Source organism: Coregonus clupeaformis, chromosome 7 (assembly GCF_020615455.1).
Source record: "Coregonus clupeaformis isolate EN_2021a chromosome 7, ASM2061545v1, whole genome shotgun sequence".
NCBI lineage: Eukaryota > Metazoa > Chordata > Actinopteri > Salmoniformes > Salmonidae > Coregonus > Coregonus clupeaformis.
Genome location: NC_059198.1, coordinates 27,456,104 through 27,472,493, shown reverse-complemented (window position 1 = coordinate 27,472,493; position 16,390 = coordinate 27,456,104). Strand labels below are relative to the sequence as shown.

Genomic DNA, 16,390 nt, shown 5'->3' with positions numbered 1-16,390 from the left:
AGCGACTGGCAAACAGCACTGCACCAAACGACAGGTGAAAACAATTACACACAACACATGACAAACTAATGGAACATATAAAGGGTACATAATCACACTAACAGGGAACAGGTGTACAACAACTAGACAAAACCAAACGAACATCGAAACATACAACGGTGGCAGCTAGTACTCTGGGGACGACGACCGCCGAAGCCTGCCCCGAGCAAGGAGGAGGAGCAGCCTCGGCCGAAACCGTGACAGTACCTCCCCTTGACGCGCGGCTCCAGCCGTGCGCCAACCCGGCCTCGGGGGACGACCAGGAGGACGCCGAGCCGGGCGCGGGGGTGCCCCCTGGTGGAACTCCGACAGGAGAGACGGGTCTAGGATGTCCCTCCGCGGCACCCAGCACCGTTCCTCCGGGCCGTACCCCTCCCACTCCACGAGATACTGGAGACCCCCCATCCGACGTCTCGAGTCCAAGATGGACCGAACGGTGTACGCCGGAGCCCCCTCGATGTCCAGTGGGGGTGGAGTCTCCTATCTCACCTTCCTGTAGTGGACCAGCTACCACCGGCCTGAGAAGAGACACATGGAATGAGTGTTTAATATTCTTATACTCAATAGGCAGTTTTAACCTATAACACACCTCGTTCAATCTTCTCAGGACTTTAAAAGGCCCCACAAACCGCCAACCCAGCTTCCGGCAGGGCAGGCGGAGGGGCAGGTTTCTGGTCGAGAGCCAGACTCGATCTCCAGGTGCGTACACCGGCCCCTCACTGCGGTGGAGATCGGCGCTCGCCTTGTGTCGACGGATGGCCCGCTGCAGATGGACGTGTGCAACGTTCCACGTCTCCTCCGAGCGCCTCACCCACTCATCCACCGCAGGGGCCTCGATCTGGCTCTGCTGCCATGGTGCCAGAACAGGCTGGTACCCTAACACACATTGGAAAGGGGTTAGGTTGGTGGAGGAGTGGCGGAGAGAGTTTTGGGCCATCTCTGCCCAGGGAATGTACCTAGCCCACTCCTCCGGCCGGTCCTGGCAATACGACCTCAGAAACCTACCCACGTCCTGGTTCACTCGTTCTACCTGCCCATTGCTCTCCGGGTGGTACTCCAGGTTCCGATGGTCAGTCAAAATGAGGAAAGGGTGTTGAGCCCCCTCAAGCCAATGCCTCCACACCTTAAGGGCCTGTACCACAGCTAACAGCTCCCTATCCCCGACGTCATAATTTCGCTCCGCCGGGCTGAGCTTTTTAGAGTAGAAAGCACAGGGGCGGAGTTTAGGTGGCGTGCCGGACTGTTGAGAGAGAACGGCCCCTATACCGGCCTCAGATGCGTCCACCTCAACCTGAAAGGGTAAGGCGGGATCCGGATGCGCCAGCACCGGGCCCGAAGTAAACAGGTCCTTCAGTTTCCCCAAAGCCCTGTCCGCCTCAGCTGACCACTGCAGGCACACCGGACCACCCTTCAGAAGGGACGTTATGGGAGCTGCCACCTGTCCAAAACCCCGGATAAACCTCCGGTAGTAATTCATAAAGCCCAAGAACTGCTGCACCTCTTTAACAGTGGTTGGGGTTTGCCAATTACGCACGGCTGACACACGGTCCACCTCCATCTTCACCCCTGACGCGGACAACCGATAACCCAAAAAGGAGACTGACTCCTGAAAAAACAGACATTTCTCTGCCTTGACATACAGGTCGTGCTCCAACAGCCTCCTCAATACACGACGCACCAGGGCTACATGCTCGGCTCGGGTAGAAGAGTACACTAGAATGTCATCAATGTACACGACCACCCCTTGCCCCTGCATATCCCGGAAGATCTCATCCACGAAGGATTGGAAGACTGACGGAGCATTCATCAACCCGTATGGCATGACGAGATACTCGTAATGACCCGAAGTTGTACTAAATGCTGTTTTCCATTCGTCGCCCTCCCTAATGCGCACCGAAGTTATACGCGCTCCTGAGATCCAGTTTTGTGAAAAACCGCGCTCCGTGCAATGACTCCGTCATGGTCGCAATCAGAGGGAGTGGATAACTGTACTTCACAGTAATCTGATTGATACCACGGTAATCAATGCACGGGCGCAACCCTCCATCTTTTTTCTTCACAAAAAAGAAGCTCGAGGACGCAGGGGAAGTGGAGGGCCGTATGTATCCCTGTCTCAAGGATTCGGCTATGTAAGTCTCCATAGCCTTTCTCTCCTCTTGAGACAAGGGATACACGTGGCTCCGTGGGAGCGCTGCTCCTGCCTGGAGGTCTATCGCACAATCCCCCTGTCTGTGAGGAGGCAGCTGCGTTGCCCTCGCTTTACTGAACACAAGTGCCAAATCCCCATATTCAGGTGGAATGTGCAATGCGGGCACTTGGTTTGGACTTTCCACCGAGGTCGCCCCCACGGAAACACCCAGACATCGCCCCTCACACTGAGCAGACCACTCCTTGAGAGCTCTCTGTTGCCACGAAATGGCAGGGTTATGGGTACTTAACCAGGGAATTCCCAGCACCACCGGAGTCGCAGGGGAGTCGATCAGATATAGCTGAATAGTCTCCTCATGACCCCCTGCTTACACATCCTAAGTGGTGCTGTGACTTCCTAATCAACCCCGACCCCAACGGGCGGCTATCTAAAGCATGAACGGGAAAAGGATCGTCAACAGGCAGGAGGGGAATCCCTAAATCTAAACAAAACTTCCGATCAACAAAATTCCCAGCTGCGCCTGAATCTACTAGCGCCTTAAGCTGGGAATTAGGTGCAACCTGTGGAAAACTAACAGGTATACAAAAGTGCACAACAGAGAGCTCTGGGTAAGTGGGGCGTCTACTCACCTGGGAATGCTCCCCAGTGCGTGGCCTGTTGTCCCCTCCTCCTGGAGACCCTCCCCAGCACCTGGCCGCAGTGTGCCCTCCACTGCCGCATATGGTGCAGGGGACAGCCCCCTCTCGGGCTCCTTCTCCTCCTCTCTCTAGCGCCAGCACCCCGAGCTCCATAGGGCTCGGCTCGGAGGTGCTGGAGGATGGAATGGACGGACCCCACTGGGACGTCCACGGGTGGCCAGCAGGGTGTCCAGACGGATGGACATGTCGACCATCTGGTCGAAGGTGAAATTGGTGTCCCTGCAGGCCAACTCACGCTGAACGTCCTCCTGTAGGCTACATCGAAAATGATCGATGAGGGCCCGTTCATTCCACCCTGCATCTGCCGCTAGAGTCCGGAACTCCAGTGCGAACGCCTGTGCGCTCCTCCTCCCCTGTCGGAGGTAGTATAGACGCTCCCCCGCCGCTTTGCCCTCAGGTGGATGGTCGAACACGGCCTTGAAGCGACGGGAGAACTCCGCATAGGAGATGGTGGTGGCGTCTATCCTCCTCCACTCGGCGTTGGCCCATTCCAACGCCTTGCCCGTGAGACAGGGAGATGAGGCGGAAACGCTCTCGTGTCCCGAGGGCACCGGGTGTACAGTGGCCAGGAAGAGCTCCACCTGCAGGAGGAACCCCTGACACCCGGCAGCTGTGCCGTCATACGCCCTCGGGAGCGAGAGCCGAATCCCACTGGGTTCCGGGCCTGGGACGGGCGGACCGCCCGATGGTGGTGGTAAGGTAGGTGGGGGTGTGGGTACCCCTCTGGACTCCCATCAGTGCAGGGTGTTGATGACGTCCTGCAGAGCGGTCCCCAGTTGTCGGATCTGGTCATCCTGGCCGCGGATGTGCTCCTCCAGCGACTCAGGTGCTGCTGTTGCTCCTGCTGATTCCATCTTAAGGTGTGTAATTCTGTCACGAACTCTGATGCGGATGTGGTGTGAATCAAATGCAGGACACAGGAGCTAAGTCAAACCAGACTTTACTTGCATAAACCAAAATAACAAAACGGGTCTAACCAACCCGGAGGCGAACAATACGCCACAGTGCGTAAAACACTCCAAAACCGACTGCGCACAAAACAACAGTGCGACGGTACAAAATGAGTGACTGGCAAACAGCACTGCACCAAACGACAGGTGAAAACAATTACACACAACACATGACAAACTAATGGAACATATAAAGGGTACATAATCACACTAACAGGGAACAGGTGTACAACAACTAGACAAAAACAAACGAACATCGAAACATACAACGGTGGCAGCTAGTACTCCGGGGACGACGACCGCCGAAGCCTGCCTGAGCAAGGAGGAGGAGCAGCCTCGGCCGAAACCGTAACAATTTTGGCCCATTCCTCCATGCAGATCTCCTCTAGAGCAGTGATGTTTTGGGGCTGTCGCTGGGAAACACGGACTTTCAACTCCCTCCAAAGATTTTCTATGGGGTTGAGATCTGGAGACTGGCTAGGCCACTCCAGGACCTTGAAATGCTTCTTACGAAGCCACTCCTTCGTTGCCCGGGCGGTGTGTTTGGGATCATTGTCATGCTGAAAGACCCAGCCACGTTTCATCTTCAATGCCCTTGCTGATGGAAGGAGGTTTTCACTCAAAATCTCACGATACATGGCCCCATTCATTCTTTCCTTTACACGGATCAGTCGTCCTGGTCCCTTTGCGGAAAAACAGCCGCAAAGCATGATGTTTCCACCCCCATGCTTCACAGTAGGTATGGTGTTCTTTGGATGCAACTCAGCATTCTTTGTCCTCCAAACACGGCGAGTTGAGTTTTTACCAAAAAGTTATATTTTGGTTTCATCTGACCATATGACATTCTCCCAATCCTCTTCTGGGTCATCCAAATGCACTCTAGCAAACTTCAGACGGGCCTGGACATGTACTGGCTTAAGCAGGGGGACACGTCTGCACTGCAGGATTTGAGTCCCTGGCGGCGTAGTGTGTTACTGATGGTAGGCTTTGTTACTTTGGTCCCAGCTCTCTGCAGGTCATTCACTAGGTCCCCCCGTGTGGTTCTGGGATTTTTGCTCACCGTTCTTGTGATCATTTTGACCCCACGGGGTGAGATCTTGCGTGGAGCCCCAGATCGAGGGAGATTATCAGTGGTCTTGTATGTCTTCCATTTCCTAATAATTGCTCCCACAGTTGATTTCTTCAAACCAAACTGCTTACCTATAGCAGATTCAGTCTTCCCAGCCTGGTGCAGGTCTACAATTTTGTTTCTGGTGTCCTTTGACAGCTCGTTGGTCTTGGCCATAGTGGAGTTTGGAGTGTGACTGTTTGAGGTTGTGGACAGGTGTCTTTTATACTGATAACAAGTTCAAACAGGTGCCATTAATACAGGTAACGAGTGGAGGACAGAGGAGCCTCTTAAAGAAGAAGTTACAGGTCTGTGAGAGCAAGAAATCTTGCTTGTTTGTAGGTGACCAAATACTTATTTTCCACCATAATTTGCAAATAAATTCATTAAAGATTTATTTTTCTCAATTTGTCTGTCTTAGTTGACGTGTACCTATGATGAAAATTACAGGCCTCTCTCATCTTTTTAAGTGGGAGAACTTGCACAATTGGTGGCTGACTAAATACTTTTTTTCCCCACTGTATGTCAGAGACTTTCCCTGTTATCTTTGCCTCTCCATTTGAAGCAAAATACCATGGTGCTGAACTAATGCCTCTCAAATTTAGAAAAAGGGAATGATTCATTAGACTTATCAAGAACCAAGACACACAGGAAAGCAACATCTGAGCATGTTGACTTTATCTCTAAGGGTTTTTTACACTGATTGACCCTCAAACAGTCAGTTGTTTTCTCCATAGACCAATAAGAGAAACAGGCGAGTAAGCTAGCGGAGCTGATAAACGCTCGGATTAATAAACCAGAGAGACGGCATCAGAAACCAGCTCTGCTTCTGATGGGGAATTAAAAGAAGTGATGGAGACATGTGTGATAGCATTTATCACCCAAATTAAACAGAGGTCTTTTTATTGATTCTGCCCGATTCAATTAAAGGATCTTCAAAGCCCCTGGCCATAAATGGGGCTGGACGAGATGGGAGCTGTCAGCGTTGCAGAGGTACAATCAAACAGAGGATGATGTGGATTGGCATGTGGAACATTCACCAGATTCTCTCTGTGACATCATAGACAATCAACTGAAACTTCTCTGACTGCTGCTAATCTAGTGAAAAAGCGTCAAGCGGCAGACGGATCATTAGGGGATATAAAGACTGGGAGGAAACGTATCTAACGAGAGCTGCCCGGTCACTAGGGGATGGGAGGGAGAACAGAGGAATGAGTGCCCGTGGGGAAACTTACTAAACTGTTTGGGTTGAGTCTATGTGAACCACTGTGGTCCCCTCCCTCCTCTCTGATTCTCTGATGTGTATTAATCTGTGGGCCCTTGATGTGTATGCTCTGAAAGCACATTGTTCAGAGGGAGCTCTGCACTGCTCCTCCCTCGTTTGAGACGAGTCTCGTTCTAATGTGGCGGTGTCCGATCCAGAACATTGAGGCTGAGGCCGTCTGCCTCTCCCTCCGCCCGCCGGGGTATCAAAACAGATTAAAGGTCACCTGCAGGACATTCAATTAGAATGTCTGAAATGTCACACAGGGAAATGACTAACGCTGTAGAGTATGGTGTTGCTCCACAATTAGTGATGGGATATTGTTTTCAGACCAGGTCTGCACCAGATTGGACATATCAAATGACACCATGTAACAATGTTAGTGGCTGTTATGGGCAAATTATGTCCGATAGTTAAAGGATATATTAAACACATAGCATAAAATATACTATAGAAATCACGTAAACATTCCAGAAGGCTCAGGGACATAATCATTTGCATTTTACAATACAACTGTGCACACAGCCAGCTTTGAAAAGAGCAAACTCCCCAACCAATCTGGAGGGGGTTGTTTACTATTAGCTAAAGCCTGCATGTTTTCAAATTATAATGGAAATGTTTGGAAAATATAGTATATTCGACTGGCATGATGATATACAGTACATATCAACTACATTCAACACGGCTCAGGCAAAATGAATTATTCATCAACTATTTGCACCTCAGTATCCTTAAAAAAACCTTTAGCAACCATTTTCTCAACTGTTCCTCACTCCACATGAAAATGTGTAATCTACCCCAGTTTAGGATTAATATGGCATTAATATTGCATTTAGATAAAGATAGATTCGTAAACAGACCAAAATCCTCAAATACTTCAACATCTCAACCAATCTAAATAAATCTCACCAAAGCAAAGACCGGAACATTTGCTATCGCCTGTGCATGACATTAACAAAATGGCTGTCATTCCAATATTTTTTCATTGATGTTTTTTTTGCTCTTGTGTATGTCTGTTTCCAGCGGAGAAGGTTAATGACAACTTCTACACCAACCGGCGGCACATGGTGGAGATGGCAGCCAAGGGCAGTCTCCCTATGCACCCGATGCATCGCATGGAGCAGGAGCCCAGCAACCCCTACAGCCCTCCCTTACAGCCTTCCCTAAAGCAGAACGGACACAAGTCCAAAAGCACCAAGGGCCACAGCAGCTCCCATACCCTGGCCTATGGCTCCAACACCCTCGCCAACCCAGGGATCCAGAAGAACTGGGACGGCACAGAGACGGTGGGCCGCCGGCAGAGCCACGGCACTAAGAAACACTGCACCATAGAGCAGGTGAACGAGATGCACAGCACCTCACGCAGCCAGCACTACATGCCCCCGCAGGCCTACTTTGTCAGCAACAGCAAGACAGAAGTGACTGTCTGATCTGAGAGCCCACCCAACCACCATAACCACTATAACCCCAGCTGAGAGAGAGAGAGAGAGAGAGAGAGAGAGAGAGAGAGAGAGAGAGAGAGAGAGAGAGAGAGAGAGAGAGAGAGAGAGAGAGAGAGAGAGAGAGAGAGAGGGAGGGGAAGAGAAGAGAGAGAGAGAGAGAGAGAGAGAGAGAGTTGGTCAGAAGGTTGCTGTAGAGGCTGAAGTAGGACAGTGGTCCTGGATTGAGTGCCCCTCTCTAGGGGTCCTGTGTGTCTACTAATGTGTGGCTGACTGACTGTGCATGAGACGGGCATGTGTGGGACTCCTGCCAGTGGGGGGAGAGTGACCACAACAACATACTCCAAACCTCCAAGGTTTGGGTCATCACTGTATTGATGATTATATTGCAACTAATACAAACTAATCATATACTGCAAGTCAGACTAATAACATCAATGAGCAGAGCATAGCAATGATGGACCTCTGATGGACGGATTAGCCAGGGTGAGCCTGGAGCCATGCAGTGGTGGAAGAGACTGGAACTGTACAAAAGCCCAGTGGCAATATACTTTTCCTATTGTCAGTATTAACTGAGATCTCAAAGGGCCTGAAAATGTGTATCATCTCATATAGTTTCCACTGAATCCACATCGGATAAGCCAGTAGGTTTAGATCTAGACGCAGAGGAGCCGTTAGTAAAGAGATACATTGTTCTCCTCAACATTGATTGACATTTCCTCAGATGTTGTGTAGTGTATATACTGTGGGGGAACTTGTTGGTAATGCTCATGCTCGGAACCTTGAGCTCGGAATCATGATTACATCTATAGGGAAACAGTGACAATTTCAGATATGGACAGTATACTGTAGACTCATTCAGAGCCCACCGAGCATGAGGTGGATGAGACTGCACCAAACCAGTTTTGTAGCCACCACCTCATACACACCCTGCTCAGCTCTCTCTGACGTTAGGGCTGTGCCTTTCTCTGAGAAAACTATGAAATACTGTTCAAATCAAAGAGCTCGTCTTATAAACCCTCGCATAAGGTGTGGAATTGAATTAAATGTCTTCATCTTGCAAACATGTCCACAGCTGTCAGTTGAAAATGGTGTGTTACATCTACCATTTAACATACTTTATTTCTGTTTCCATTCGACAATACATTGTGTGTGTGTGTTTACCTTGGTACCTTAGAACAATGATAGAGAAAACACAGAAGGAATTGTATCCTTCCCATACATGTAATGTCACTGCCAATAAATGAGTGAATATATTGCCTATATATTTATGCTCATTCCCAAATTGATTAGTATGGGATTCATGTTGTGCAGGGGTGCCCGTTTCTTACCCACCTCCATCAATACTAGCAAATCTTTCCATGGCCTAGAGCATGTCCAACAGCCAGGCCCCCAGCTCAGACTGTTGTGGCACTAGAAAACTACTGAGGGCTCCTTTACGGCTACCCAGAGAGTTGGTAAAGGGTTGTGGATGTTCCTGAAACAGCCATAAAAGGTAAAGCCTTGGTAAATAGAGTGGATTGATTTAATTTAGTATGAGATCAAGCCCTGGATTAAGACAGAGATGATCCTCTGAAATCACCATGAGTTGATGTCATTGCATGCACAAATCAAACTTTAACTATTTGTAAAAGAGAAATTGCAATACATGATGTACTAATTATTGATGTTTTTTCATTTTCCTATGTTTTTGAAATTATTTTTTTTATTCTACAGTTGCATCAACTTTATAAGATATACACATATAAAAATAAAATGTGTTCATTTTGAATAGCTGGAGTAGCCTACTAAAACGTCTGAGAGTACCCATGTACAAACACACAGGTCAATGCCCTGCACATCCCCCAAGATGTGCCTGTCTTTTCCATTGGGCTAGTTGTGCATAATCAGATGAAAATAGGACATTTTTCTCCCAACACTCCATTCTTGGGAGCTCACATGAGCAGCACAGTGCATTAGCATGCCACACTTACCAAAAAAACCTTTTTAAATAAAGGGCTTCTGATGCAATTTGCAATGTGTTGCGATTCAAGAGCAGCCCACACTTTGTCCGCATGTCTTAATCATGCCTCTCAACTTTCCATGGCTTTCCACTGTCCATTAGTCTGTCTGCCGGTGACAAAGTGGCTCTAATGGCTGGAGGAGTGACAGTAGCTTGTCGTTCATTCTCTCACTCACCACATGAAGTCTGGTAAGAATAGCCGTGAGTCACATTCCCTACTTTTAGAACTTTAGAAAGCATTACAACAATATAATGTTTTCGTATAAGAGGTGGACAAAAAGTATTTTTAAATTGTTTTTGGTACAGTATGAAAAACCACAAGTGGACATTTTCAGATTAGACTAAGGGAACAATCATCAGTACCGATTCGCTAAGGCCTACTATACAATAAGTGCTTGTATTTTTAACCACATTTTAACCAGATATGTATTGTATAGTCAGGCACACAACTATATGTGTTGAGTGTGTGATCACGTTGTCAGTGAAACGTAATGCACCAATACTGTAGATTGCTATATGCTAACAAGGAAGGCACAATCTCACAATCTTTATTTTGCTATTGCATGACGTAACTCACAGTCACACAAACTGCAACACGTTGTATCGTTGTTTCATCACACAATCCACTTGTATGTTGAATTTTCTAGACTAGTCATGTATGCTGTTTTTGGCATATATGCAACACGTCAGCTCAACATTTGCACCAATAAGACAGAATACTTCAGAATGCCAATGATGTGATGCAAAAAATTGAATACAAGGTATATTTGTGTATTACATTTGTCTATACAAAACAACGTCCAACAATGAAATTGGTAAGGAAAAGTACTGCTGATTTGCATTGACTGCAAAAGGGCTGATTCTTTAGGTCAAAAATCTAGAGACATATTTAGTATGGCTGTACAGTACATAGTTAAGGTGATGTTTTGGTAGGGCCATAGAATAAGTCTGTGCCTTGTGTCCAAATGAAATGTGCACCTGATTTAATTGTCCAAATACTGAGTGGTCTATGAACAGATTGATGCATAATATTATACTGTATAGCATGAAATGAAATCACTGTTCCACTTCAAAGGACCCTCTCAATAACAATATCATATCCAACAAGAGTTCATTTTTAACTATAATAACCAGAAAATGTATCTGGTTTCTCAGTGTTAAAACGTGTGCAAAGGTCAACAGCTCCATTGATTGTAGATAGAGTGCACCTATTGTACTGTATGCGTCCACAGTGCATTGAATGAGCTATTTTGTCACAATTTTAGTCATGGAGTGAACCTAACACTTATACGTGTAGTAGTGAAGTGTAACTCCTGTAGCTCAGTTGGTAGAGCATGGTGCTTGCAACGCCAGGGTTGTGGGTTCGATTCCCAAGGGGGGCCAGTATGAAAAATGTATTCACTAACTGTAAGTCGCTCTGGATAAGAGCGTCTGCTAAATGACGTAAATGTAAAATGTAACTCCCTCACTAAAATAGCTTCCACTGATATAGCATAAGACATGCACACTACATGTGTAGATTAACATTCCAGTTGACTGGTCACCATGCTACCTATGGCATACTGTAAAGTAATAACACAATGCCATTGATTCTAAATCATGTCCTTTGAAATTGTGTAACTATTTATCTCCAAACTTTGCTAATTTCTCAATCTAAATAAAAACATTCTCTACCTAACCCTGATTGAACTAAACTGTGCTCCTGGCTGAGGCTGAATTGCATTCATGATGCAGCCAGTGGTCTTGGTTCCAACCTTTAGGAGTGGGAAGACGATGGTGCTCTTTCGTCATGCTGTCAGTGGATCATGTTATTTGTGAAGCACAACTGATTTTGTATTCTAACAAAATGAAATATTACTTGTCATATATGTGTGTACAAGTTGAGAAGAGGAAACTCCCATTGTATTGTACACATCTAAAATCATATTTACAATAAATCTGTTTCTTCTCAAGATTTTTGTGGTGAGGTACAGTATGTCCATGGTTGCATTATTTGAATGTTGCATTGCTCTTGATCTTACTATGATTTAACTTTGAGGGCTAACACTTGTGTCACGCGGCACAAAGCAGACCCGGGTTCGAACCCAATCGGTCACACATCCAGTTAACGTTTCTAGTGAACATGCAGTAGGCGGCATAGATCATCGTAAACTTGCAGAGATTCCTTTGAACAGGATCCGCTAGCAGCCATTCAGTGTAGACTGATTGTGTTCCCATGCAGTCAGCTTAGCTAATAAAACCCCAGTCGTCCCCATGCCCCGTCTTGCTCCCTGTAATGAGAGTTAACCTGGCTGTCTAGCGTGATCATTTAGCAGCCCTGTTAGCTCATCTATCAGCAGAAGAGCCCTGCCTTTCTCTTCATGTTGGGATGGCTCTTCATTAAAGTCCAATCTGTCCCTGGACGTTTTATTAACACAGAACTCTGCTGACCTTTCTATGGAGATTGTTCTCCTTCGACACCATCCATCAGCAGCAAGGCTAGGGTGTCAGGGCCACAGAAAAGGTTTGCTCAAACAGGAGGTCTTTACAGGTACTTTAGAGGTACTATTGGGACACTCAGCTTCATTCTTTTCAATCTTCAAATTGGCCATTGAGTGGGGTAAGTTTAGATACAGATAATTCTTTTTTTCTACTGATTTTAACCAACTTTATCTAGCTAATCAGATTAAATTAGACTTTTTACAATAAAGTTATTTTGGGTAAAGTTCTGACTTTTTAACTTTTTCGAGGATAGTGAGCAACATTTTGAGACGTTTAACTGATGATTTCCAAAACAGTTGTACAGAGTTAACTCCCCTGATTGAGTCATTACCATTGGCTAAAACTGTAGGATCCCTGCAGACATTGAGCCTGTGGATGTCATGATATAGTCGTTTAAACTGCTGGAGCCGAGTGTGACTGACTAGTGCAAGAGAACTTCAGACTTGAGTAGTCGGCACCTGGACGGCATGATGAGACAATTAGTCAAAGGAAATCCTTCCATGTCTTTAATGGGATGCCATTGTGCAGGACAGGACTCCCAGTAACTATTAGAACCCATAGCATGGATTCGATTGCAGTCCCTCCTTGTCCTGCTTTCAAAGTAAGGAAAAAAATATGAAATTTCATAATTTGGCTGAAATATCCCTTTAACTCCCATATGTTGGAAGAGGCTTTTGCTTAGACTAGCAAGTGGTTGCACAGTCATTCTAATGCTATGAGTGGTTGTGTTCCGAGACCATCTGGAATACATTTTTTTGCTATCTGTGCTTATGAAACAAGGACATCTGCTCAAGAACCATTATCTGGTCTCAGCAAGACCACAGATGCTGCCAACAGAGTCCCAACTCAGACTAATCCAGACTGCTCATCTGATTAATCATGTCGCAATGAAACTTCACTGTTCACAGAACTACTTTGGCATCCATGACTCATGTCCATACATGTATGCTCAATTTTAGAGTTTGGCGCATTTGTTTGTCATCCCTTTTATTTCAAATGTCTGCAGCTGATAAACGTCATTCTAATGCCACTGTATGGTTCTAAGTGTAATTCTCTAAGAGGTGTTAAGGGTAATAAAGGATACTGAGGCTGTGTCATTGGTTCTTATTATGTAAAACTGATTTATCAATAAACTACATTCAAAGAACCACCTTGCTCAAAAGCTAAGCAAATGAAACAGAACTGTGTGTCTCTCTCCGCAAATATGGTTTGCAATAGGTAAAGGATATTTTTGTCCTAAAGCAATGCTATTTTCGTTTCATTTTGCAGGACACTTGAGTATTTACCTAGAAACCCAGTAAGACATTGTATATCAACAGTGTGACAGCCTGTTATCATTTTTAAACTTACCCTCTTTAATGACAATGACAATGACACGACACCAGACAACCTTCCAACTGCCATTGTCTCACCTGCTGTGGGCTTGGCCTCGTTACTATAGTTAATGTTCTAGTAATTAAGGCCACACTGAAGCAGGAGTTACTGTATTAGAATGTACCGCTTCTGTTCTGATGCTGACACCCAGGCTTTCCATAAGGAGCATTGTATTTCATCTTCTAGCCTTGAAATAATATAGTGACCCAGAACAAACGTGTGTGTGTGTGTGTGTGTGTATGCTTGAATGTACTGTATATAGGCCTAAGCAACATTCCAGATCAGAACGACCAGTCTAATAAAAGGACAACCTTTCGGTGAGAGGAAGTGGGCCACTCACTATTTTTGACAGAGAACTGTTCAAACAAAGCACCCAAGTGCTGATGGATTCAACAGAAAGTTCATTTAAATAGGCCAATGTAATTCAGAACTGCTAACGGTCTAGGTTTTGCTCTCCCAGTAGGCTGTCAAAGAAAATAAATGTACTCCACTTTCCAACATTTATGGCAAAAAGTACAAATAGTGCCCAGGAGAACTTGCCCAGCCCGCAGAGGGAAAGTCCAAGTGGATGCTACACTGCAACTCATTCTCCATCATGAGTCGTTTTAAGATTACAGACTTCAAAATCAAATCCCTGTTTGCGATGTGTGCTATAATATAGATGACTGAGATAGGATGTTGTTGAATAGCAGCAGAGTAAACATGCAGACTAATGTGTGTGACACCTCCTTGGGGATGGACTGTGTGGTTGGGGAGTAGAGGTCTTCTCGGGTCCAAGAAGTTGGACCTGAACCCGAACGGACCCGAGGATAATCAGACCCGGTCCGAAAGGACACCCCCGCCCACACACACACACAAAAAGAGGGATCCACACCCAAACGGACCCGAGAACAATCAGTCCCGAACCCGAATGGACCTAATGAAAACCAGCCCTAGACCCGGCCTTTACCCTAGACCAGACCCGAAAGAAAATGTCTAGCAGCCAAGTAGCTCTTCTGGAGAATGAATAGGTCTTTATATGTTGGCTAGGCCTTCTATAAATCAATAAATTCACCTTATTAGCATAAATTAAATATGCTATAGGCTATGCAGAGCCTTGGTCGGATCCATTTGGGTCCACTCGGGTCTATCAACTATAGACCTGAGTTCCGATGACAATCAAACAGGACTCGACCCGGACCCGCACGGGTTCCAGGTCCCTGGTCGGGTCTTGGGTATTCGGGTTCGGGTGGACCCATGAAGAACTCTAATGGGGATCCATTTTGAAACTATATAATTTCTATTGTCTCACTCACACACAGGGCCTTTGGAGATTTAATTTGATTGGAACATTCTAATCCCTGAAATGAGAAGCAATTTCATCTGTGGATCTGGATGATTTACAGAAAAAGGCTGCTTGGAAGTGGATTTCCTGAAATTGACTAAAATTGGCAGATTCCTCCCTTCTGAAAACCACATTATCATCCATCTATTTTTAAACCAATATTTTCTGCAGTTGCACAATTAGAGCTAAATCCAGACTAATTGAGTAAAATGGAAGATGTATCTGAGAGGAACAAACAGGGATTCTGAGGGAGAGTGTAGGTCAGGTTACAGGGAGACATCTAAGAGTTGCTTTCAGATCGAGAGCGTGATCCCCCTGGCAAGCTAGTTCTGTCCAATCATGTACACTGAGGATTCACTGTGCTTTGGACTTGGTGAACATTGGAGTGTGAGCCGTCTGTCTGTCAGCATGAGGCAGCGGTTGTAGTTATACAGTGGGGAGAACGAGTATTTGATACACTGCCGATTTTGCAGGTTTTCCTACTTACAAAGCATGTAGAGGTCTGTCATTTTTATCATAGGTACACTTCAACTGTGAGAGATGGAATCTAAAAATCCAGAAAATCACATTGTATGATTTTTAAGTAATGAATTTGCATTTTATTGCATGACATAAGTATTTGATACATCAGAAAAGCAGAACTTAATATTTGGTACAGAAACCTTTGTTTGCAATTACAGAGATCATACGTTTCCTGTAGGTCTTGACCAGTTTTGCACACACTGCAGCAGGGATTGTGGCCCACTCCTCCATACAGACCTTCTCCAGATCCTTCAGGTTTCGGGGCTGTCGCTGGGCAATATGGACTTTCAGCTCCCTCCAAAGATGTTCTATTGGGTTCAGGTCTGGAGACTGGCTAGGCCACTCCAGGACCTTGAGATGCTTCTTACGGAGCCACTCCTTAGTTGCCCTGGCTGTGTGTTTCGGGTCGTTGTCATGCTGGAAGACCCAGCCACGACCCATCTTCAATGCTCTTACTGAGGGAAGGGGAGGTTGTTGGCCAAGATCTCGCGATACATGGCCCCATCCATCCTCCCCCTCAATACGGTGCAGTCGTCCTGTCCCCTTTGCAGAAAAGCATCCCCAAAGAATGATGTTTCCACCTCCATGCTTCACGGTTGGGATGGTGTTCTTGGGGTTGTACTCATCCTTCTTCTTCCTCCAAACACGGCGAGTGGAGTTTAGACCAAAAAGCTCTATTTTTGTCTCATCAGACCACATGACCTTCTCCCATTCCTCCTCTGGATCATCCAGATGGTCATTGGCAAACTTCAGACGGGCCTGGACATGCGCTGGCTTGAGCAGGGGGACCTTGCGTGCACTGCAGGATTTTAATCCATGACGGCGTAGTTTGTTACTAATGGTTTTCTTTGAGACTGTGGTCCCAGCTCTCTTCAGGTCACTGACCAGGTCCTGCCGTGTAGTTCTGGGCTGATCCCTCACCTTCATTTACATTTATGTCATTTAGCAGACGCTCTTATCCAGAGCGACTTACATAAATTTTTTATTTTTCATACCCCCGTGGGAATCGAACCCACAACCCTGGCGTTGCAAATGCCATG

At 46.3% G+C, this 16,390-nt stretch overlaps 1 protein-coding gene across 1 annotated transcript in view; it reads left to right on the top strand.

The window, feature by feature from the left end:
- The window catches only part of LOC121569111 (protein shisa-9B-like), a 40,525-nt gene extending 32,808 nt beyond the window's left edge, over positions 1-7,717 (top strand). The window contains exon 4 of the mRNA XM_041879753.2: positions 7,232-7,717. Coding sequence (XP_041735687.1) covers positions 7,232-7,638 — 407 coding nt within the window. The 3' untranslated portion in view covers positions 7,639-7,717. The remainder of the gene's footprint in view (positions 1-7,231) is intronic.
- Positions 7,718-16,390: the final 8,673 nt, after the last annotated feature.